This window comes from Theropithecus gelada, chromosome 10, assembly GCF_003255815.1.
Source record: "Theropithecus gelada isolate Dixy chromosome 10, Tgel_1.0, whole genome shotgun sequence".
NCBI lineage: Eukaryota > Metazoa > Chordata > Mammalia > Primates > Cercopithecidae > Theropithecus > Theropithecus gelada.
In genome coordinates, this window is record NC_037678.1 from 13,581,443 (window position 1) to 13,604,296 (window position 22,854).

Sequence of the window (22,854 nt, forward strand, 5' to 3'; positions counted from 1 at the left end):
GGTCAGCTTTTACTGTGGTTGAGCTACTGGAAGGTTTTGATTAGGGGGTGACATATGATCTAACACATAGGTCTTAACAGGATTGCGGGGCTGTTGAGTGAGAAAAGACTGTCAGAGAATATGGTGAACTCCAGGGTGGTCCCCATATTATCTGCCCCCTCATGTTCATGCCCTGTGTGGACCTCTCCCTGTCACTGTGGGTGGGACCCGTGACTTGCTTTTAACCAACAGCCTATGGCAAAGGTGACAGACGCCACTTCTGTGATTATGGTACACAATATTGTAATATCCCATCTTACAAGAGAACCCTCTCTTTGCTGGCTTCGATGAAGTCGGTGTCATGCTGAGGGGCCCAGATAGCAAAGAACTGAGGATGGCCTCTGGCTGACACTCAGCGAAAGCCTGAGACCCTCAGTGTAACAGACTGCAAGGAACTGATCCTCCCATGGCCACATACGCTTGGAAGCATATTCTTCCCCAGTGCAACCTCAGATGAGACTGCAGCCCTGGCTAATACTTGGATCATAGCCTGCTAAGATCCCAACACAGAGAACTCAGCTAAGCCATGAGTAGACCCCTGATCCAAAGAAACTGTGAGATAACAATTGTATGTTAAGCTTCGAAGTTTATGGCAAGATTGTCATGCAGCAATAGATAATACGTAGGCAAGCGATGGGGGTGGCTTGGACCAGGGAGTTGGGGGAGTCGTGGAGGTGGACAAAGGGATCCAAGTCTAGTGTACTTTGAAGGACTTGCTGATGGATTGCTTGTGGAAGTAGCTTAGAGTTTTGTGATGTCTCTGTGCAAGGCAATGTGCTACATTTTGCAAAAAATCATTTTATTCATCCATCACCCTTATCCTTAGCATTGGGTGATATCTGTTTCACATATGAAGAAAGTTCAGCTAAAGAACTTGGCCAGTCTCTTGTCTAATAGGTGACAGGCCCAGATTCTGGGGACTCCAAGTTTAAACACAGTACTCTCTGTTTCCTGGGGAAACCCTGAAAGTTTGCAGGAGGCATTCGCTATACCCACTCTTTGTCCAGGCTGAGCAACAGCCAGGCAGGAATGGGCCAGTGCTGGCACCAGTGGCTTCTGCCTCCTTCTTCTCTGCAGAAAAGAAGTCACTTAACTTTGTTGATCTCCTTCTGTAACCCTTGCTATTCAGGAATAGAAGAGGGGACTCTCACTCTTCCATTCTTGCTTTAGTTTTACTCCCAGGTCCCTGATCCCTGGGCATAGAAATCAGACAGCCCCAGATGCATCTTTTTCCTTCCCCATTGATCTTGACCTACATTTATGCTGTTATACACATCCATGCCTTTAATATTCTCATCGCTTCGAAACTGTTAAACTCCTAGGCATCCTTCAAGATCCAACTCAAATGGCTCTTTCATAAGTCCTTCCTCCTTTTTCCTACACAAAGCTAGTTCTTCTCTCTACTTAGTGCTTTGAACTCCCAAGAACATCTTCTGCACTTGGTAGCATCTGAGCCTCCTGTGCCTGGCACACACCTGGCACGCAGTGGGTGCTCAACCGACATTCTTGAGTGGATGACAGAGTGAACAATACATGAAGCCCCTCCTACCTCCTCAGTCCTGGCTTTCTCCTGGCCTCTTTTCCCTAGCAGTGGGCCTGTTAGCCCTCTGAGGTAACAGAGCCCTGTGTATAGTGATCACCATGGCAACTCCAATGAACATCTGGGGGAGGGCCACTTCCCAGCAACCATCCATTGGTCTTTACCAGTAGTTCTGCAGTGGCGATCTGCACTCCTGGGCTTCAGCACACATCAGTGTGGTTCACGTGTTTCCTGCTGTTATGAAAGAGATTGGAGAGGTGAGGCAGAGACTTATGAAGGGCCAGGGTCCTTCCAGGACATGAGGTTTCATCTTCCTTTTCCCCATTCAGAGTTGCTTGTGAGTGAAGACTGCCCAGACTAGAACTACCTTCCCGCCCTCTTTGACCAAAGTTCTTGGGATCTCTCTCTCCAGGTCAGAAACTGGAAGTGAGTCCACACTTCTATTGTAGCCCGTCCAGACTGCTCTGGACTGGCGGTGCACGGGGACGTACAGAGCTGCTGTGGACACATCAGGTGGGTGGCTGGGGATGGGGGATGGGGATAGGAGGAGAATGACAACTTGAAGGAGCTAACTTGAACTTCACCTAGCTTGAAGATGTGCAACTTAATTTTAGCCCCACCTGGTGAAGTCCTGTGCCTTTTCTGAGCCTCATTTTCTCCATCTGTGAAAGAGGATACGTTAGTAGTGTCTCTGAACACCTTACTGGGTATTTGTGAAGACAGACTAATTTACCAGATGTGAGAATGCTTGACATAGGACTTGTGTTAGTTATCTCTTGCTGCACAACAGATCACCCCAAAACTTAATGGGCTTAAGACAACATTTACTCTCTCATAGTTTCTGTGAGTTGGGAGTACTGGTGGAGTGTTGGTGATTTTTCTGTCCTAGGGTCTCTCACAGGCTGCAATCAAAGTGTTGCTTGGAACCCATTCACATGGCAGGATCCAGCTCCTTTGGAGCTGTTGGCAAGAGGCCACTCTGAGTTCCTTGCCCTGTGGACTTCACCATAAGGCAGCTCACAACAGGGAAACTGGCTTCCATGAGAGCAGATGAGCTGAGGAGAGCTGCAGAGAGTGTGTGAACAAGACAGAAGTCGTAGTCTCTTATAAGTTAATCATGGATGTGACATCCCTCATTTTTGCCACATTCCATTCATCACTAGGTCCAGTCCACACTAAAGGGGAGGGAATTATACCAAGAAACAGGGATGATTAGGAGCCATGTCAACTGCCTACCACTGTCTGCCCTCTGGCCACCAATAATGTACATCCCTTCCACATGCAAAATACATTCATCCCCTCCTAAGATATTTAAAATTCTCATCCTATTAAAGCATCAGTTTAAAAGCTAGAATCTGGTCATATAAATCAGCTCCAGGTGTGGCTGAGTCTCCTCCAGTGTTGTTCCTTAAGTACAGCTTTTCAAATTCAATTCTTCTCCGTCATAGATCTGTGAAACTAAGTAATTTGCCCTGAACACACTTAACATACAATGATGTGATAGGCATAGGATAAGAGCTAGTGACATTCCTATTCAAAATTGAGGAAAATGGAGACATGGAGTCAATGGTCCATAGCAGTTTTGAAATTCAGCCACACAAATGTTGGACACTCCTTGGTTAGGTTTCAAGGCCTGGGAATAATTCTCCATGGCTCTCAGCTCTGCCTTCTGGACTCTTGCTTCCACTCTCTGACTTGTCTTTTTTATTTTTATTTTTTTTTCCAATGGTATCTTTTCATTTTGTACTGTCTCTATCCCTTTTACCCCAAGCTGCCGGCATTTTGCCAATGTTGTTTTCTCAACAGTAAAGCTTACAGGGGTTCACTCCACTGAACAAAACTCACACCCCTTTTTAACTGGGGCTCCTGCTGAGGAGCCTTAAGCTTCCTAGAGGTCCTATGGTTCTGTTAAGAGGATACATCAGGCATATCGTTAATGTCTTTAAAGCGCCGTTTGTGTGACGGAGTAATATCCTGATCCTTTGATCTTTCTGAAGTTTTAACAACAGGTCGCACAGTCACACTCTTGGGCACACTCTCCAGACAGTCTTCTGAAGCCATTTCTTAATTTTAGCATCTTTTTGGCAACTGGAGAGGATGAGACTTCAGAACCATTAGTTAGGTACTGGCATCTTTTTCTTTAACAGTCCCTTCTTCAATTCATCTCCTTCCTCTCACATTTCATTACAAGCAGCAAGAAGAAACTAAGTGGCAACTGCAATCTTTTGTTTGGAACTCTTTGGCTAGATGACTCAGTTCATTAGTCACATAGCTGCAGATGACAGTGTCACTGTTTCTGCCACTACATAACAAGGGCCTTTCTTCTGCTATTTCTAGTAATATATCCTTCACCTCCATTTGGGCCCTCACTGGCAGCTTCTTCCAACTCCAGATTTGTGCTTAAAAAAAAAAATCTGTTTAAGGTGATTTAGGCTTTTCCTATCATGCTTCTCAAAATCCTTAAAGACTCTGAACACTGCTTGGTTCCAAATTCAGTCCAACATTTTTAAGTATTTATTACAGCAACACCCCACTCTTAGTACCAAAATATGTATCAGCTATGTATTGTCACATAACAAATGACCATAAAGCTTAGAAGCTTGACACTGCATGTTTAAAACAGTACAAATTTATGATCTCAGAGTTTATAGGGGTCAGGATCCTGACTTGGCTGGGTCCTCTGGCCCAGGGTATCCCACAGGCTGTAACAAAAGTGTCATCTAGGCTGTGTTCTCATATCAAGGCTCAACTGGGGAACGATCCACTTTCAAGCTCACTCAGGCGCCAGAATTCATTCAGTTCTTCAAAGACTGTTGGACTCAGGGCTTCTATTCCTTATGAGCTTTTGGCCAGAAGCCACCCTCAGTTTCTTGCCGCATGTGCTGCTCCACGGGGCAACTCAAAACATGGCATTTGCTGTCATCAGAATGAGCAAACTAAGGAGAGCCAGGGAAAGAGTGCAAACAAAACCAAAGTCATGGACTGGGCGCAGTGGCTCATGCTTGTAATCCCAGCACTTTGGGAGGCTGAAGCAGATGGATCATGAGATCAGGAGATCTAGACCATCCTGGCTAACACAGTGAAACCCCGTCTCTACTAAAAATACAAAAAAAATTACCCGGGCATGGTGGTGTATGCCTGTAGTCCCAGCTACTACAGAGGCTGAGGCAGGAGAATGGCTTGAACCCAGGAGGCGAAGGTTGCAGTGAGCCGAGATTGTGCCACACTGCACTCCAGCCTGCGAGACAGAGTGAGACTCCCCCTCAAAAACAAACAAACAAATACCTGAAGTCACTAATATAATCTTGGAAGTGACATCTCACCAGTTTTGTCATATCTTTTTTGACCAGAAGCAAGTCACTAGGCCCACCCTACACTCAAGGCGGGGTGGGATCATACAATATGTGACTATCAGAAGGGTAGGATTATTGCAAGTTATATCAGAAGTTTCACAATCATCAAACAATGATTAAGTGTCCAAATTAATAGAGTGTTTTCCTTGGTGGTTTTTTTGAGAATAAAATTGACCTGTTTTTGAGCTTACCAGGAAAACAACTTACAGGATGATCTTAGAGTCACTCTCCCTCTTCGGGTCTCAGTCCTCAAAGATCCCTTCCAGATCTGACTTGTGTCTATTCCTCCCTTATTACAAATACACTTACCTTGTAGTAGTGTCTTTAGGGCCAGATTTTATTTATACTACAAAATTCACAAAAACCTGGGAGTGGGGGGAGCGGTGGAGGGACAACCCTCATGGAATAAAAGAAGATAACAGAAATAAGAAAAAGAAGCCAGACATGGTGGCTCACGTCTGTAAGCCCAGCACTTCAGGAGGCCGAGGCAGGTGGATCACTTGAGGCCAGGAGTTAGAGATCAGCTTGGCCAACATAGTGAAACGCCGTCTCTACTAAAAATACAAAAAATTAGCCAGGCATGGTGGCACACACCTGTAATCCTAGCTACTCGGGAGGCTGAGGTGGGAGAATTGCTTGAACTCGGGAGGCGGAGCTTGCACTTGCAGTGAGCCGAGATGGAGCCACTGCACTCCAGCCTGGGTGACAGAGTGAGACCCTGTCTCAAAAAAAAAAAAAAAAAAAAAAATCACATAAGAAAATGAAACACAAGCATGAAAGCTACAGAGCCTTTTGAAACTACCCCTCTAATTTGAATCAAAGGCCTTAGGCAGAAGACTGAGTTTACAACAGAGCAAAGTGTGGGTTCCTGCTCTTGGCTCTTCTTCATGGCGGCTAAGCTGCTTCCCTTCCCTGACCACGAATGACCAGTCAGCAAATGGATACAATCCTATTTGCAGGAAGACAAATGGTTGCCAGGCTGGGGGCCGGGGCAATGGGCTTCACAGCCAGGGGGGTCTGCTAGGGTCTCCTAGGGTGGTGGTGATAGGGGAGAAGAGGAGGAGGAGATGAAGAGATTATGAAGGAGTAAAAGGAGCCCAGGGTCCCAAGGCTACTTGAGAAAGGCCTTTGAGGACTGGTGGGGTGGGGTGGGGGTGGCCAGGGCTTTTCAGAGAGGGCAGAGGCTGCGTAAGTCCAAGAGGCAGCCCCTGGGCCAGGGGTGATGAGTGAATGAGGCAGAGGTTCCGTGGGTCTGGGCAGTGCCAGAGGGCACCAGGAACAGCTTAAGAACCTCTGATCAGGGGTGGGCAGACAGCCACAGGCCTTCCTGTTCAGCTCCCAGCTCATCCTTGTTCACAGAGACTCTGTGTGTCATCTGAGATGATGGAACGTGATGCTTTGTTTACAGGGCTAGGCTTGGAATTGCCTGTCGCACAGCAAGAGGCTATGGAGCTGGGCCACCGAGCAGGTAAGACGGGCAGACCAGGGATGTGCTGAATGCACATCCAGGCTTCTGGAGGGACTCCCTGGGGCAACAGGGCACAGGCCCTTTCTCCTCCCCTTCCGTCTTGTGTTGGCCGCTAGACCCACCATCGGCCCTGGCTTCCTAGGGGGCATTCTGTTGGAAGACAGAAGGAAAAAGAAGGGATTGGTATTATTGAGCCCTCCCACCCTGCCTTGTGTAGGGATTATTCACCCCGATATGGTCCCCATCCTGAGGGGATGACTCAGGTGGTCTGAGTCTTGTGTGCACCAGAAGGGCAGGGCTGTGGGGGAACATGGTGAGGGGCCTGGCCTTGGTGGGTGGGAGGTACATACGGGGTCACACGTGAGCCAAGACCAGGGTTAGTGTAAAGCCCAAGGAGTGGAGGGGAGTGTTCCAGGCAGGAGGAACAGCTCAGGCAAAGGCCTGGAAGGGAGGGAGGTCTGGCACTTTCAAGGAGTCCTGAGAGCAGGGACTCTGCCCTGAGGACGAGAGGAAAGATTTCAATGCAGGCATGGAACGGAATCAGGCCTGCTCTGAGAAGGGTCCCCAGGGGTGAGTGGAGGGTGGCTGGGGCTGGCAGGTGGGATGGGGCGAAGAGAGTCTAGTGAGTTGGGGCAGCGCTCCTCCTAAAATCTTCCTCCAATGTCATGAATGCCCACGGGCCTTGTTAGACACTCAGATTCCAGATTCAGGGCCTTTCTGATGCAGCAGCTCTGAGAGGGGCCCAGGAATCTGTATTTTTAATGAACGCCCAGGGAATCCTGATACATAGCCACATTTAGATAAACTCTGCGGACTAATCATTTGATCTTCATAATAGCAAATGAAGCAGGGTTCACTCTGCCCGTTTTACAGCTGAATGAATGGAGTAGAGGAGAGGTGTCAATAAGATTCTTGAAATGGCAGAGCAGGTCTTCATTCATTCGTGCATGCATCCATTCATTCATTCAACAGATATTCAACACTGACAGGATAGGGGTTGGCCTGTTCAGCTTACTGTCGTGTCCCCGTCGCCTGGCATAGCACCTGACACGTAGTTGGGTCTTGCTCAGTTGATGAGTTGGTGAATATCCTGGCTCTCCAGGTCAGAGACACAAGACATATTTGGGCCATAAACATGCCCATAATCCCAAAGGGCAGGCTGAGGGTGAGCTGGCAATGGCGACAGCACGTGCTGATAGAGGAGGCAGTGCAGGACTGGCTGTCCTGATCCAGGAGAAGCCCATCCCTGCCCTGGGTTCTCAGTCCACCCAGGAGCAGGGGGAGGGGGCTGAGGTTGACCAGATGGGGGGTGGTCTTCCCGCTCTCTGCCTCCGCTCTTTTGAGGAGGGTCTTCATGCCCGTCCATCCTGACAGTCCAGCTGTCTCCAGAGGTGCCCCTCTGCTTGGCTGCCTGCCGGTTGGGGCACAGCCCAGTACAGAAAGAAGGAAGTCTAGTCTTGGGGAACAGGTTTTCCCTCTGCCTGTCGTGTAGGTGACAAAGAGCCATGACAAAGGCACCAAGCGGAAGGAAGACGAGGAGAAAGTGGGCAGGGAAGCAGAGAAACCTCAGGTCTCCGTCTCCCACTGCCCTGGGGAAGGGTCTGCAGTCCCCCGAGGGGTAGGCGAGAAGGGCCCTCCCCTACCTCCATCACTTGTGACAACAGAGCAGGGATCTGTGGGAGTGAAATAAAAACCGCAGCGGCTGCCAAAGCCTGATGTCTGCAGCATCCTTCTCTGAGAAACTAAACTGGGCCCATCTGAATGTTCCCCAGTGGGGTGGTGGTGGAGGCCTGCAGGGCTCCGAAGGGAAGTTGGGGCTGTCTCCACTACCTTGAGTAGATCCCCAAGGCAGGGTGGTGCATTGAACAGCAAGTTACAAAGCCAACACACTACTCTGGTCTCATTCAAACACAAAAGCGAAACAAAGTTATGTACTTTTTTTTTTTTTTTGAGGTGGAGTCTCGCTCTGTTGCCCAGGCTGGAGTGCAGTGGTGTGATCTCAGCTTAATGCAACCTCTGCCTCCTGGGTTCAAGCAATACTCCTATCTCCGTAGCTGGGATTACAGGTGCACGCCACCACACCCACCTACGTTTTGTATTTTTAGCAGAGGCAGGGTTTCACCATGTTGGCCAAGCTGATCTTGAACTCCTAACCTCAAGTGATCTGACCACCCTGGCCTCCCAAAGTGCTGGTGTGAGCCACCACGTACAGGCGTGTCATTAATAACTCTTACAGGTGTGAGGCCCTTAATGACCACTTACAGGTGTGAGTCACTGTCATGCCCGTGAAGAGACCAGCAAACAGGCTTTGTGTGAGCAATAAAGTTTTTTAATCACCTGGGTGCAGGCGGGCTGAGTCGGAAAAGAGAGTCAGCAAAGGTGGGAAGAATATTACGAAGTACCTTCCTAAGGGCGGGGGAGGATACTACAAAGGACCTTCTCAAGGGTGGGGAGGGTGTATCCTACAAAGTACATTCCCAAGGGCGGGGGAACATCACAAAGTACATTATCCCAAGGGCCAGGAGGCTGTATCGTCACAAAGTCAATTGATCAGTTAGGGCAGGGCAGGAACAAATCGCAATGGTAGAATGTCGTTAGTTAAGGCAGGAACTGGCTATTTTCGCATCTTTTGTGGATCTGCAGTTGCTTCAGGCTGTCTGGATGTATACCCACAGGCCACAGGGGATATGTTGGCTTAGCTTGGGCTCAGAGGCCTGACAGCCACCATGCCCAGCCCCTGTGTATCTTTTAAGAGGACTGGAGGACTCATCTTGAGGTTTTGGAGGGAAGACCACCAAACACATTTACAGCTGTAATCTGGGGTGGAGGATGGGGCCAGGCTGTGAGGCTGAGAGCAAGAGACCCAGAGGAGTGGAGGCCGTGGGCAGGGACATGGGAGACAGGGAGAGGTGGGGAGAAGAGAGCCTGGGAGGTGAGTGGGATGGTGCCACTTCTCAGCCCTGGCGAAGGGAGGAGGTAGGTATTGGGGAGCAGCCTTGCATCGGAGGCAAAGTCTGGGAGTCCCATCCAGCTCCAGTACTTCCCAGGCATGTGGCTTGGCCCCAGGAATGCCTCTGCCAGTGCCACTGCTTCCAGATTCTCACTGCGGAGAGTAAGGGGGAGGTTTCAAGATGGAAAAGTGGGGAAAGGAACTATCCAAATGGAGCCAGGGGCATGAAAGTGCAGACAGGCCAAGTCCCTTGCTTAGGGTCACACAGCTAGGCCTCAAGGCGGGACACGCTTGGGGGGGTAGCCCTTGTTGCCCCAAGCAATGTGGACTAACCCTGCCCATGGGAGGCATGGCAGGCTGACTTGTCTTCTCCCTTTGTGTCTCCTAATTTCCCATCCATGCCTCTGGTCCCTCTCCCCTTCTCTGGCTCTGGAGTTCTGGGGCTCTGTGCCTGTCTGTTCCCCCTCCTCACCCCCATCTCTGCCCCTCTCCCCATCCTCTACTTTCTGCCCTTGTCTGCGTGTCTCTCTCCCTCCCCCTCTGTTTCTCTTTGTCCTGTTCAGGTACAACCTCTTTGACCAAGGCCCACCTGAACGACAAGGAGGGCCAGCAGGTCTTGGATCCCTGGAAAACGACCTGCAGTTCCTTGGACACCTCCAAGTTCAAGAACCAGGGTCTGTCATCACCACAGCCCCTGCCCCGGGGAGCCAGCGCTCAAGGCAGCTCCCTAGGGCAGTGCCACTCGAAGGAGATTCCCCCTCCACCTCCGACAGCTGCCAGAAGGGATTCTCTGGGGATGGACCCACAGTCCAGGTCCCTGAAGAACGGGGACTCTCGATCCTCCTCAAGAGAGAACAGGGCCACCTCGGGAGAGGGGGCTCAGCCGTGCCAGGGGACGGATGACGTTCCCAGCTTGGGGGCCCAGGACCAGAGGAGCACGCCCATGAACCAGAAGGGCAGCATCATTCCTAATAACATTCGCCACAAGTTTGGGAGCAACGTGGTGGACGAGCTGGTCTCCGAGGAGCAGGTGTCACAGCAGGGGCCAGGAGGGTGATGCAGAGTCTTAAAATGAGGACACAAGATAAACTCACTCTTGAGTACAGACTCCCTATAATAATAACACTAGAAAGCAGTATCTCCTGAGCACCTGCTGTGTGCCAGGCACTGTGCACTGTTTACGCTTCACATATAACAAGCTGTTACATCTTCCCAGCAACCCATGAGGAAGGTACTATTATTCTCCTCATTTTATGGTTAAGGAGCCCGAGGTTTAGAGGGGTTAAGTCAGTCAACCAAATTCACCCAATTGTGTGAGACGAGGGTGCAAACTGGGTCGGCAGGTTCTGGAACTCCGGCCCTTAATGACTTTGCAGTTAAAAGCCTTTTGTGTGAATTGGATGTTTTCCATTTGAACAAGTCTCCCAAAGAAGACAGCATTTAGTGGATGGGTAGCATTTATTGGGAATCGGAAGACTTGGATTTGAATCCTGGACCTACCCCTAAATGCTGGGTGACTTTGGATAAATTACTTACCCTCTCTGGGCTTCAGTCTCCACATCTGTAAAGCAAGGCAGTTGGACTAGGTCAGGCTGACAAATACACAGTGTGTATATCACAACCCTCCCAGCCTGCATTCATGGCAGACATCTCTAGTCGATGCCAGCACTCTTTTCCACCCGATATAGCATTCCAGGCAGTCACTATGAATCAACTGAAACTTAAGATAAAATTCATTTACCATTTTTGGCCAAATGCTGTGTTCTTTCTGCCCTGGCATTCTGAGACATACTTTCAAAGCCAGCATCTCAACCCTCATAGCAACTGCATTGTGTGGAAGGTCAGGCAGGAGTTACTGCTTCATTTTTAACAGATGGTATAACCAAGTCCCAAGAAGGGGCTTGGGTCACAAAAGCTGGGGGTCAGGCTTCTCCCAGGCTACCCTTCCACTCTGTCATCTTTTTTTTTTTTTTTTTTTGAGACGGAGTCTCGCGCTGTGTCACCCAGGCTGGAGTGCAGTGGCGCGATCTCGGCTCACTGCAAGCTCCGCCTCCCGGGCTTACGCCATTCTCCTGCCTCAGCCTCCGAGTAGCTGGGACTACAGGCGCCCGCCACCTCGCCCGGCTAGTTTTTTGTATTTTTAGTAAAGACGGGGTTTCACCATGTTAGCCAGGATGGTCTCCATCTCCTGACCTCGTGATCCACCCGCCTCGGCCTCCCAAAGTGCTGGGATTACAGGCTTGAGCCACCGCGCCCGGCCCCACTCTGTCATCTTAAAGTGCGGTGACCCCACCACCAGCAAGTCTGGAAGGTCACAATCTTGACATATTCTGCCCCACTTGGAGGAACTTGTCCCAATTTGAGGTTGACTCTATGGCCACTACCTCTCACCACCCTGCCCAGCCTTGAGAGATGTCCTTTCTTTCTTCAGCCGCCATTGTCCCTGGCTGGAATCCAGAAATCTGTGTTTTCTGCCCACCTGTAACTTATGTCACAAGTGTCATTGAGCCAGCAAGTGTCAGAGCTGGAAGCCACTTCAAAGAGCATCCAGTTCCACCCTGCCTTCACATTTTACATGTAGGGAAACTGAGGCTTAGAGCGGAGAAGAGGCTTGCCGAAGTCAGCAGCTGATATATTGCAGAATTGGAACTCAAACCCAGGTGTTCTATCCCTGGGCCTGGGCTCAGCTTCTCTGTGTGTCAGTTTCCCTGTTGGTATGAAGAGGGAGTTGGCCTTGTTGAAAGCTAAGCACCCACCCAGAGCTGCCCTGTGTGATGCCTCAGTTGTAGGAGGCAAGCCAGGGCTCTGTGGCCTGCCAGCCATGTGAATTGGGTGATCTCTGGCCTCCAGAGGCCCGCTTTCCTCATTTATAAAATGGTGGGAAGAGTGGCACCCTATAGAGACCCCCCACCCCAATGTTGCATGTAGCAGGTGCTTAATGCTTGGAAGAGGTTTTATGATCGTTAACCTGATGGCCCCCCACCCATGGCAGTGCAGCTGAGAGGGGTTGGGGCTGGGGCCTTTGTATACTCCAGCTCCCCAGCCCTGTGAACAGGTTGAGGGCTGCAGGCTGAAGGTGGGATCGTGGTGGGGAGGGCAGCGTCAAGGGAGGAGGGGTTGGAGGGAGATATGGGGCTTGACACTGCTTTCCCATCCCCGGTCTGTTGTCCCTGCCTCTCTGCTCAGGCTCAAAGGGCTATTGATGAAGCCTTCGAGGGCCAGAAGAAGGCAAGCTCATGGCCCAGCAGGACCCCGAATCCTGTGGAAATCTCCTCCGTCTTCTCAGACTACTATGATCTCGGCTACAACATGCGGTCAAACTTGTTTCAAGGTCAAGTCAAAGGGGAAAAGGGTGGGACCGGGAACACCCATGGTCTCCCAGGCATGGGGCAGGGAAAGCCTTTACCCCAGGGCACATCTCCAAGGACACTTATTTCATGCCCATGTGTCCTCTATGTCAGCTTGCGAGTGCTGGGAGCATCCAGACCCCTGTCCTCAATGTGTCGATGATTCGTCCCAGTTGGCAGTCAGCCCCTCACGCTCCCAGACACCTGTGTCCCCTCCCCTCCCCTCCCCTCCCCTCCCCTCCCCTCCCCTCCCCTCCCCTTCCCTTCCCTTCCCTTCCCTTCCCTTCCCTTCCCTTCCCTTCCCTCCCCTTCCCTTCCCTTCCCTTCCTTTTCCTTTCCCTTCCTTTCCCTTCCCTCCTCCCCCTCCTCTCTCTCCCCTCCCCTCCTCTCCCCTCCCCTCCCCTCTCTTCCCTTGTCTTCTTGTGTTTTTTGAAGTCTCATCCTGTGGCCCAGGCTGGAGAGCAGTGGCACAATCTTGGCTCGCTGAAATCTCCACCTCACACGCTCAAGCAAGCAATCCTCCCACCTCAGCCACAACCCTGCCCTGACAAGTAACTGGGAGCACAGATGCATGTCACCATGCCTGGCTAATTTTTTTTTGTTTTGTTTTTTGTATTTTTGATAGAGACAAAGTTTCATCATGTTGCCCAGGCTGGTCTCAAACTCCTGGGCTCAATTGATCCACCCACCTCGGCCTCCCAAAGTGCTGGGATTACAGACGTGAGCCACTGTACCCTGCCCACCTCTGGTTCTTAATTTGCCAGTAGGAGGCCCAGGATTCAGTAGAAGGCCCAGGACTGCTGCTCCCCACCCCCAGCCCCATCCCAGGAACCTTTGATCACAGTGACAATATCAAGTTTTTTTGGTTTAAAACTCAGCTCACTAGCTGGGTGTGACCTTTGGTGGGATCCTCAACCTCTCCAAACCTCCACTGCCTTCTCAGTACGGTGGAGATGATAATGAGAGTATGGCCCTCGCTGGGTCATTGGCAGGACTTTATGAAGTGCCACATGAAGGTGCTTGGCCAAGGCAAGTCGTGCGCACTCAGTAGCTGTCAGGCTATCATTTTTCTTCTCCAGAGCCTGGAGGTGGCACCACCTGGGAAGACAGGAAGGGTGGGTTGGAGGATCTGACATTTACAGAGGGTTTCCATTGGGTCATTGTAGTTCTGTTTGGTTGGGATGAGGAGAGTGCTGTTAGCTCCATTTCACGGGCAGATTTCAGATCATTTGCCCTAGAACTTTTAGTAGTCTGCATTGTGTCTGGGACTCAAAGTCAGGTGTTCCTTCTGCCTCCACAGCCTCATAGTCTTTTCTTGACCACTAAGTCTCTTCCCTAGCTTTGATCCTGTTCCCAGGGTCTTCTAGATGGCTCAGATGCCCGTCACAGCACACAGGGACTTCTCTCTGCCCCACATTCTGATTTGGCCTCATTGCAAAATGAGACTCTTTCTGGTGCGGCTCCTTCCTCTCTCCTCACTCCAGGCCCTCTCCAGTGTTCCCAGAGGCCTGACAAACCTCTTCCACCTGGCTCGGATCCCTGTCACCTGAGGAACCAGACACCCACTGGAAGCCTTTCTGGATTTTTCTTTGAGTTTGGAGAAGGGATGGTGCTGGGGGAGGAAAGCAAGAATACAGTTCTGCTTGCTCTCTGTTCTGGGCCTTCCAGATCCTGCCTTCCAGTTCTCTCTTTAACAAGTATCGGTCACCAAATAGCTATTCCATACAACTTTGTATGAAAATGTCTACTTAAATGTAAAATAATCTATTTTTTAAAATGTCCATGTCCCATCATCCCGCCTGGGAAGTAGAACTGTGCCAAGGATGTGCTGGAGCTCCTAGCAGCTTGAGCCAGCTCACAGGAGGCAATTGTTTCGCTGCACTGATTGGCACATAAATGCTGTCTTAAAATTGGCTACGCTAGTAGTATTTACACTCTGGAAATTGGCAAACACTATGAATCAGGGCTTCAGCCTGCAGCACAGTACTGTCAGTGTGCCCATCCATCTGTCCCTCTCTGTCTCCACCCACCCGGGGTTAGCCTTTGCGCTTGCTGTTTGAGGTTGGTGAGACTGGTATGGCTGCACAGGAGTGAGGCAGAAGACATCAGAGGAAACACACTGGGTCGTGAAGCCTGCTGGAAGGTCTTTACTCGGAGTGAGATGAGAAACCAAGCCAGGGTTTTAAGCAGGAGAATGGTCCTGTTTGGCTCAGGTTAAAGGCTCACTCCAATTGCTATGGGGAGAATGGACATAGGGAGCTGGGGCAGAAACAGGGAAACCGGTAGGAGGCAGCTGCAAAACTCCAGATGGGACAGATGATGGTGGCTTGGTCCTGGAAGCTGGGCTAGTGCACTGCACGATTCTGGAAGGCACCATTGTGCAATATAGCAGCTCAGGGAGGTAATGGTGAAGGTGGCCTGATGTAGTAGGATTCTGGATATTTGTATAAGGCAGAGAGAAGAGAATATGCTAATGAATAGATTTTGGGGTGAGATACAGGAATTAAGGTTGATTTCAACGTTTTTGACCTGAACGACTGGAAGGATGAGATGGCTATTTACTGAGTTAGAGAAGGTGCCGGGGGAGCAGGCTGAGGGACTCCTATCCTATGCTGAATCATAGAGATCATCTTTTATACAGTCTTCTAAAATATTTATTTTTGCTTTTCACATTTAAGTCTTTAATCCACCTGGAGTTGATTTTTGTTTTTAGTATGAAGTAGGGATTCATTTTCAAAAACTGTAGACGGCTTTTGTGAGTTTTAGCCATTTAAGAAAGTAGTAAAACTAGGCTTGAGGAAACTTTCAGCAGCTTTCCCAGCTGTATAAAAAGTGAGATGATGAGCTCGGGCACTCCTTGGGCATCTATGTGCCCAGCCCTCAAAATAATGGAACAACAACAACAAAAATCTTTCCCTAGTAAGGATTCATTTTCAATTCCTTCTTTATGTGGATTACTGATTCCCTCAGCACCTTTTGTTGAATAGGCTCATCTTTCCTCCCGGTGATCTGCAGTGGTACCTCTGTTATCCATCAGGTTTTGACACATGCATAGATCGGTTTCCAGGCTCTATTCTGTCCATTGGTCTAATATTACACTTTTAATCACTAAGGTATTATAAGTGACCTGATATCTGGTCAGGCAATACTCCCACTACCACCCCTCCACTACCATCACCAGTTAATGTCTTAGGTTTCTAGGCCCTTTACTCTTCCATACAAATGTTATTAATATATGGAAATTTCCATGAAAAACCCTGTTGGGATTTTGTTTGGAAGTATATTGAATCTACAGCTCAATTTAAGGGCTGTTGTCAGCTTTATAATGAATTTTCTAATATATGAATATGGTGTATACCTCCATTGATTTAAGTCTTCCTTTGATATCTCTCAGTAACATTTTGCAATTTTTTTTTCTATAAACATCATGCAGGTTTTTTTTTGTTAGACTTATTTAGGAGAATCTCTTTTTTTGCTGCTTATTGAAAATGATATATTTTTAAAATTCTATTTTCTAACTTTGCTTCTGATACTGTATACGTAAATGCAGTTTTTTGTTTTTGTATATTAATCTTATATCCAGAAGCTTTATGCAGCTCACCAATTAATTCCAATAATTATTTATAGATTCTTTAGGAGTGCTTTGAATAGTAATAATGGCTACATTTATGCATTGTATCTAACATATGCCAGGTACTGGTCTAAATACTTTATACATATATTTTATTCTCCACATGAATCCCATGTGGTAAATGCTACAATTCCCATTTTTTTTTCCGGATGAAAAAAATTGAGTCATGGAAAAGTTAAATAACTTAATTAAGGCCACACAGGTAGGAACGGTCAGAGTTGGGATTTAAACCCTGCCAGTCAGAGGCTAGAGTTTAAATTCTTAAACACTAGGCTTTTCTTACCTTTATATCAGCACTTAGCTGACCTGTCTAGGACAATGGTGTATATAAGCAGGAAAAACAGGCATCCTTATCTCCTTCTTGATTCTACCATTACACTATTAAATATAATATAGTCAGTTTTCACACTGCTGATACAGACATACCTGAGGCTGGGTAATTTATAAAGAAAAGTAGTTTAATAGACTCATGTAGCTGGGGAGGCCTCACATCATGGCGGAAGATGAAAGGCACGTCTTACATGGTGGCCGACAAGACAGAATGAGAACCAAGTGAAAGGAGTTTCCTCATATAAAACCATCAGATCTCATGAAATTTATTCACTACTATGAAAACAGCATGGGGGAAAATGGAGCTGGCTCTGGGTCTTAGTCTGGCTTTGGGTGTCCTGAGAGTTTAGTGAACTTCATGCGGGGAGAGTGTTGTCATGGCTGTGAGTCCTGGGTATATAGGCTTCCCACAGCCAGGCACCAGACAGGGCTGCGGGGGGACCATGTGGGATGGCCTGCAGGAATATGGCCAGGGTGAGTGGCCCTTTGTGTATTTTCTGCCTCCCAACTCACTGTGGCTCCAGTTTCAGAAGGAGGTCAGAGCAGAACACCCCTGTGGGCTAACATGAAGGTCCTCATCTGCTCCAGGCAGCAGGGCTGGGAGGGGAGAGTAGAGGGTGAGCCCATGGTAAGGACAAGCCAAGTACAAATCAAAGCCTTGACTGGGCTCACCTGGACATTGTGTCTTTGAGTCACAGAGCAGGCAGAATGGTAGCTTACGTCCTGTCCATTTCCCTCTGTGTCCAGGTATCCAGGGATCCCCGAACCAGCTTACCAATGATTTTTTTTTTTTTCACTTCTTTCCATTGTTGGAATTCTGATTTCCTCTATTTGGTGTCTTCCTCTTTCTTGGTTTGCTCTCTTGTCTTTGGGGTGGATTCAATCTCCTAGCTTGATGTCATTGTCATTGGAGAACACAGCCCTGTAATGATGTAAATCCTTTGAAATTGTTCAGATTCACTTTAGAGCCCAGTAGATGGCGATTTTTGTAGACGATCTGTGTGTGCTTAAAAATAATCTCTCTGGGGGCTGAGCGCAGAGGCTCATGCCTGTAATCCCAGCACTTTGGGAGGCCAAGGCAGGCAGATCACGAGGTCAGGAGATCGAGACCATCCTGGCCAACATGGTGAAACCCTATCTCTACTAAAAATACAAAAATTAGCTGGGTGTGGTGGCATGTGCCTGTAATCCCAGCTACTCAGGAGGCTGAGGCAAGAGAATTGCTTGAACCAGGGAGTCGGAGGTTGCAGTGAGCCAAGATTGTGCCACTGCACTCCAGCCTGGTGACAGAGCAAGACTCAGTCTCAAATAAATAAATAAATAAATACATAAATACATAAATAATTTAAAAAAAAAATCTCGGGAGGTGGAGGCAGGCAGATCACGAGGTCAAGAGATCGAAATCATCCTGGCCAACATGGTGAAACCCCGTTTCTACTAAAAATACAAAAATCAGCTGGGCATGATGGTGCACGCCTGTAATACCAGCTACTCGGGAGGCTGAGGCAGAAGAATTACTTGAACCCGGGAGGCGGAGGTTGTAGTGAGCCAAGATCGCGCCACTGCACTCCAGTCTGGCGACAGAGCAAGACTCCGTCTCAAAATAATAATAGTAATAATAATAATAATAATCTCTTGGGTAAGGAATTCTGCATTTGTCTAATAGAACAGGCTTGTTAAGGATTTCCATGCAAATCTTCTAATCCTTATTAATATTCTTTGCTTGATCTATTAGTTACTAAAATATGTGTCTCTAAATCTTCCCCTATAATAGCAGCTTTGTCCATTTCTCCTGTGGCTCTGTCAATTTTGCCTTATGTATTTTGAAATTACCTCAATGTAGCAAGTTCAGAATCACTGCATTACCTTAATGAATTGCGGTTGTTTTTGTTTTTCATCATGCCTTTGCACTACAGTCTATTTTGCCTGATATAGTTAGACCAGATTGCTTTTAGTTAGTGTTTGCCTGGGTGTATCTTTTTCTGTTCTTCCACGTTTATCCTCTCTTTGTGTCCTTTTAAATATGCTTTCAATGATATATACCTGGAAAACATTTTCGGTAGTATCGTAATCTGGTTTTCAACGAATGGGTTTAATTTATTCATATTGATTCTCGTTACTGATATAGACTATTTGGATTTATTTCCATGATCTTATTTTGCATTTTCTATTTGTGCTGCTTTTTCTTTGTGGCTTCTTTTTCTTTCTCTTTTTGGATTTGCATCAGCTTTCTTATTTTTCTCAATCTGATATTTGTTCTTTTCTACTCCTCTTATTCTTTGAGTGGTTACCTTTGACATGTTTATGTGCATAGTTAACAAATTATAAAGTTAATCTAGGCATTTGTGTTTTCCTGGACACTATAAGGTCCTTAGAAGGCTTTAACTTTGGCTGGGCACGGTGGCTCACACCTGTAATCCCAGCACTTTGGGAGGCCGAGGTGGGTGGATCACAAGGTCAAGAGATTGAGACCATCGTGGCTAACATGGTGAAACCCTGTCTCTACTAAAAATACAAAAATTAGCTGGGCGTGGTGGTGCACACCTATAGTCCCAGCTACTCAGGAGGCTGAGGCAGGAAAATCGCTTGAACCTGGGAGGCGGAGGCTGCAGTGAGCCGAGATCGAGCCACTGCACTCCAGCCTGGTGACAGAGCAAGACTCCGTCTAAAAAAATAATAACAAAATAAAATAAAATAATTTTAATTACTCTCCCGACCTCCACCTCAGCTTACATGTTATTATTTTATAGAATGTATATATATGTATATATAGAATATATATATTTTATATATATATTTAGAGATTGGTTCTCGCTTTGTTGTTCAGACTGGTCTCAAACTCCTGGCTTTAAATGATCCCTCTGCCTCAGACTTCCAAAGTACTGGGATTACAGGCATGAGCCACTGTTCCTCGCCTAGAATTAGACATAAGCAAAGTACTTTAAGCTGTGGAGCCTAGAGCCACAAGGTCTGGGTTTGAGTTCTAGATCTCATGTACCAGCTGTGTGACTTTAGACAAGTTACTTAACTTCTCTGTGCTTCAGTGACTTCAACAGTAAAATGGGCATAATAATTATATCTACTTCTTAAGAGTCGTTGAGAAGATTCAATGGGTAGTTCAGGTGAAGCTCCCATCATCGTCACCATTATTATATTATTCCATAAATTAGATGCTGGTGCTGTTATTATAATGAACATATATTTAGATTTACTCTGTTTCCATTTTCTTTGCTTCCTATTCCTTCTTGTATCTCAGGCCTTCCTTCTGGGATCACTTTTTCTCTTCCTGAAGTATGTTTAGAAGGTATGTTTAGTGAGGTCTTGTTGCTGGTGAACTTTAGGCTCCGTTTCTCAGAAAAGTCTTATTTTGTCCTCCTTCTTGGAAGGTAGTTATATTATATACAGATTGCTGATTGTTTTCTATTAGTACTTTGATATTGATCCATTTTTTTCTGTCTTTGATGATTAATCAAATCAATTGTTATTCTTTACAAGTAATTTTTCTTTTCTCCACGGCTACTTCTAACATCCTCTTGTTTCTGGTGTTCTGAATTTTACTTGGATGTACTTAGATAAGGAATTCCTTTGACTTACCTTGATTAGAGAATAATGATTCCTTTTTTTTTTTTTCCGAGATGGAGTCTTGCTCTGTTGCCCAGGCTGGTATGCAGTGGCACAATCTCGGTTCACTGCAAACTCCTCCTCCCAAGTTCAAGCGATTCTCCTGCCTCAGCCTCCCAAGTAGTTGGGATTATGGGCGCCTGCCCGGCTAATTTTTTTTGTATTTTTAGTAGAGACGGGGTTTCACCATATTGGCCAGGCTGGTGTCAAACTCCTGATCTCAAGTGATCTGCCTGCCTCCGCCTCCCAAAGTGCTGAGATTACAGGCATGAGCCACCGCGCCAGGCCTATGATTCTTGAATCTAAGACTTCACATCTTTCAAGTCTGAAAAAATTTCACCCATCATCTTTTCAAATTTTGTTTCTGTCCATTTTTTCTAGTCTCGCCTTTTAGAACTCCATTGAGATGTGTTTTGGGCATTCTCATTTAACCAGCATCTTAACGCCTCTTTCATGTTTTCCACATCTTTTTCTTTTCTTTTCTTTTCTTTTTTAATTGAGACAGAGTTTTGCTCTTGTTGCCCGGGCTGGAGTGCAGTGGCACGATCTCGGCTCACTGCAACCTCCGCCTCCCGGGTTCAAGCGACTCTCCTGCCTCAGCCTCCCAAGTAGCTGGGATTACAGGCATGCACCACCATGCCCAGCTAATTTTTGTATTTTTAGTAGAGACAGGGCTTCCCCATATTGATCAGCCTGGTCTCGAACTCTGGACCTCAGGTGATCCGCCCGCCTCGGCCTCTCTAAGTGCTGGGATTACAGGCATGAGCCACCACGCCCAGCCCACATCTTTTTTTTTCTTTATATTGCATCCTAATACTAATTTCTTCAGGTGTATCTTCCAGTTTACCATTTTCTCTCAGCTGTATTTGATCTGCTATTTTACCTGTTAATTGAATTTCTTTTTAAACTTTTATGATGGCAATTTTCAAGCTTATGGAAAAGAAGAGAATTTAGTTTATGAATAGATGTTGCTCATGCCACCCAGCCTCAACAGTGATGAATACATAGCCGATCTTGCCTCATCTTTTCTCCCACCCATCCGCTCCCATCCAAGATTATTTCAAAGCAAGTCCCAGGCATCTTATTATCCATGGAGTTTAATTTTTTCAATTATTACGTTTCATTTCTGAAATTCCGTTTGCTTCTCTTACTAATCTACCTGCTCTTTCTGGATGGTTTCTTATTCTTGCCTTATATTTTTATTCTCTCTTTTATGGTTTCAGTCATTAAATGCACTTATTTTGTATTCTGTATCTGATCATTCAAATCTTTGCTAATTTGGGAGATTTTGTCCTTTGGTGTTTCTGCTGACTCTTGATCATTGTAACGTATTTGCTTGTGCATGTTTGAATTTTGAATATAGAGATGTTTTCTTAAGTTACAAGTATTAGTTGTCACTTGCTAGATGTCCTGATGAATGTCCAATAATTTTGTCTTCCCAGCCATGCAAAAAAAATCTCATTTCTTGGTATAGTTGAAGACACTGAAGCTCAGAGAGGTTAAACATTTCTCTGAGGCCATACTATCTGTAAATAATGGAGTTTGGGTTTGAACCCAAATGACTTTACTTTGAAACCCTTCTCACTCCCCTTCCCTTCCGCAATTTACCATCTGTAAAGGAAACTGACACCCAATATAAACTATGGAGTACCCGACAGCCACTGAATTGGGCACTCGGGGTTTCTTCATGGCATTCCACAGGGGCTGCTGAGGAGACAAAGAGCCTCATGAAGGCTTCCTACACACCAGAGGTCATTGAGAAATCAGTTAGGGACTTAGAACACTGGCATGGCAGAAAGACGGATGATCTGGGTAAGTGAGGAGCTGCGGGTGATGGGAGGCAAGGACTGTCCTCCACAGGCAGGGTGTGTTGGCTCTAAGGTTCAGAGAGAAATCAGAGCAGGAGACAGAGCCAAGGGTGGACTTGGAAGAGGTATGAGTCATCCCTGGGGTCTGGGCACTCCAGAGACTGCTGGATGATCTAATCTGTGCTGGCTCCTCTCCTGCTCTCTGTAGGACAGTGGCACCGGAAAAATGCTATGAATCTGAACTTGCAGAAAGCACTGGAAGAGAAATATGGAGAAAACAGCAAATCCAAGAGCTCAAAGTACTAGATTTGACACAGTAGAGGTGTCTTCTACTCAAATAAAGTGCTAACAATAAGGAAAGGCTCAGGTCTGAGTCCTTCTGTGCTTGGTGACTTTCATCACATTTGAGTGGAAGCCCGTGTACCGTGTTGGAGAGACCAACTAGGGGAAGATAGAAGCCCTGAAGGCCCAAACTATTCCCTAGTCCTCCCTCCTGCACACACGTGCACACACACGCACTTTCACCCATTATCCCAGGAAAGGACATGAGAGCTGGGCATGACTCTGTCTCAAGCCCAGGGTTCCTGGCTTCTCCCACATGCCCTATGTGAGGGGGTCCTATAGTGGGCACTGCTCGATCTTACTCTACATGCTCTTCCTAGAACATGCCAATTATTTCCAGACATCCATTCCTCCCGGACATGAGACATGGGCTTCAGAGGAATTGGCCACACACATTTCCTCCAATCTAGTGGTGGATTTGATTG

At 47.3% G+C, this 22,854-nt stretch overlaps 1 protein-coding gene across 1 annotated transcript; it reads left to right on the forward strand.

Moving 5' to 3' along the window:
* Positions 1-1,734: 1,734 nt before the first annotated feature.
* Positions 1,735-22,453, forward strand: TEX33 (testis expressed 33). Its single transcript, XM_025399987.1, has 6 exons — positions 1,735-1,836; positions 6,341-6,400; positions 9,914-10,380; positions 12,537-12,681; positions 21,981-22,091; positions 22,296-22,453. Exons 2-6 carry the CDS (start codon positions 6,379-6,381, stop codon positions 22,391-22,393), a joined length of 843 nt encoding a protein of 280 aa, XP_025255772.1. The 5' UTR covers positions 1,735-1,836; positions 6,341-6,378; the 3' UTR covers positions 22,394-22,453.
* The last annotated feature ends 401 nt before the right edge of the window (positions 22,454-22,854 follow it).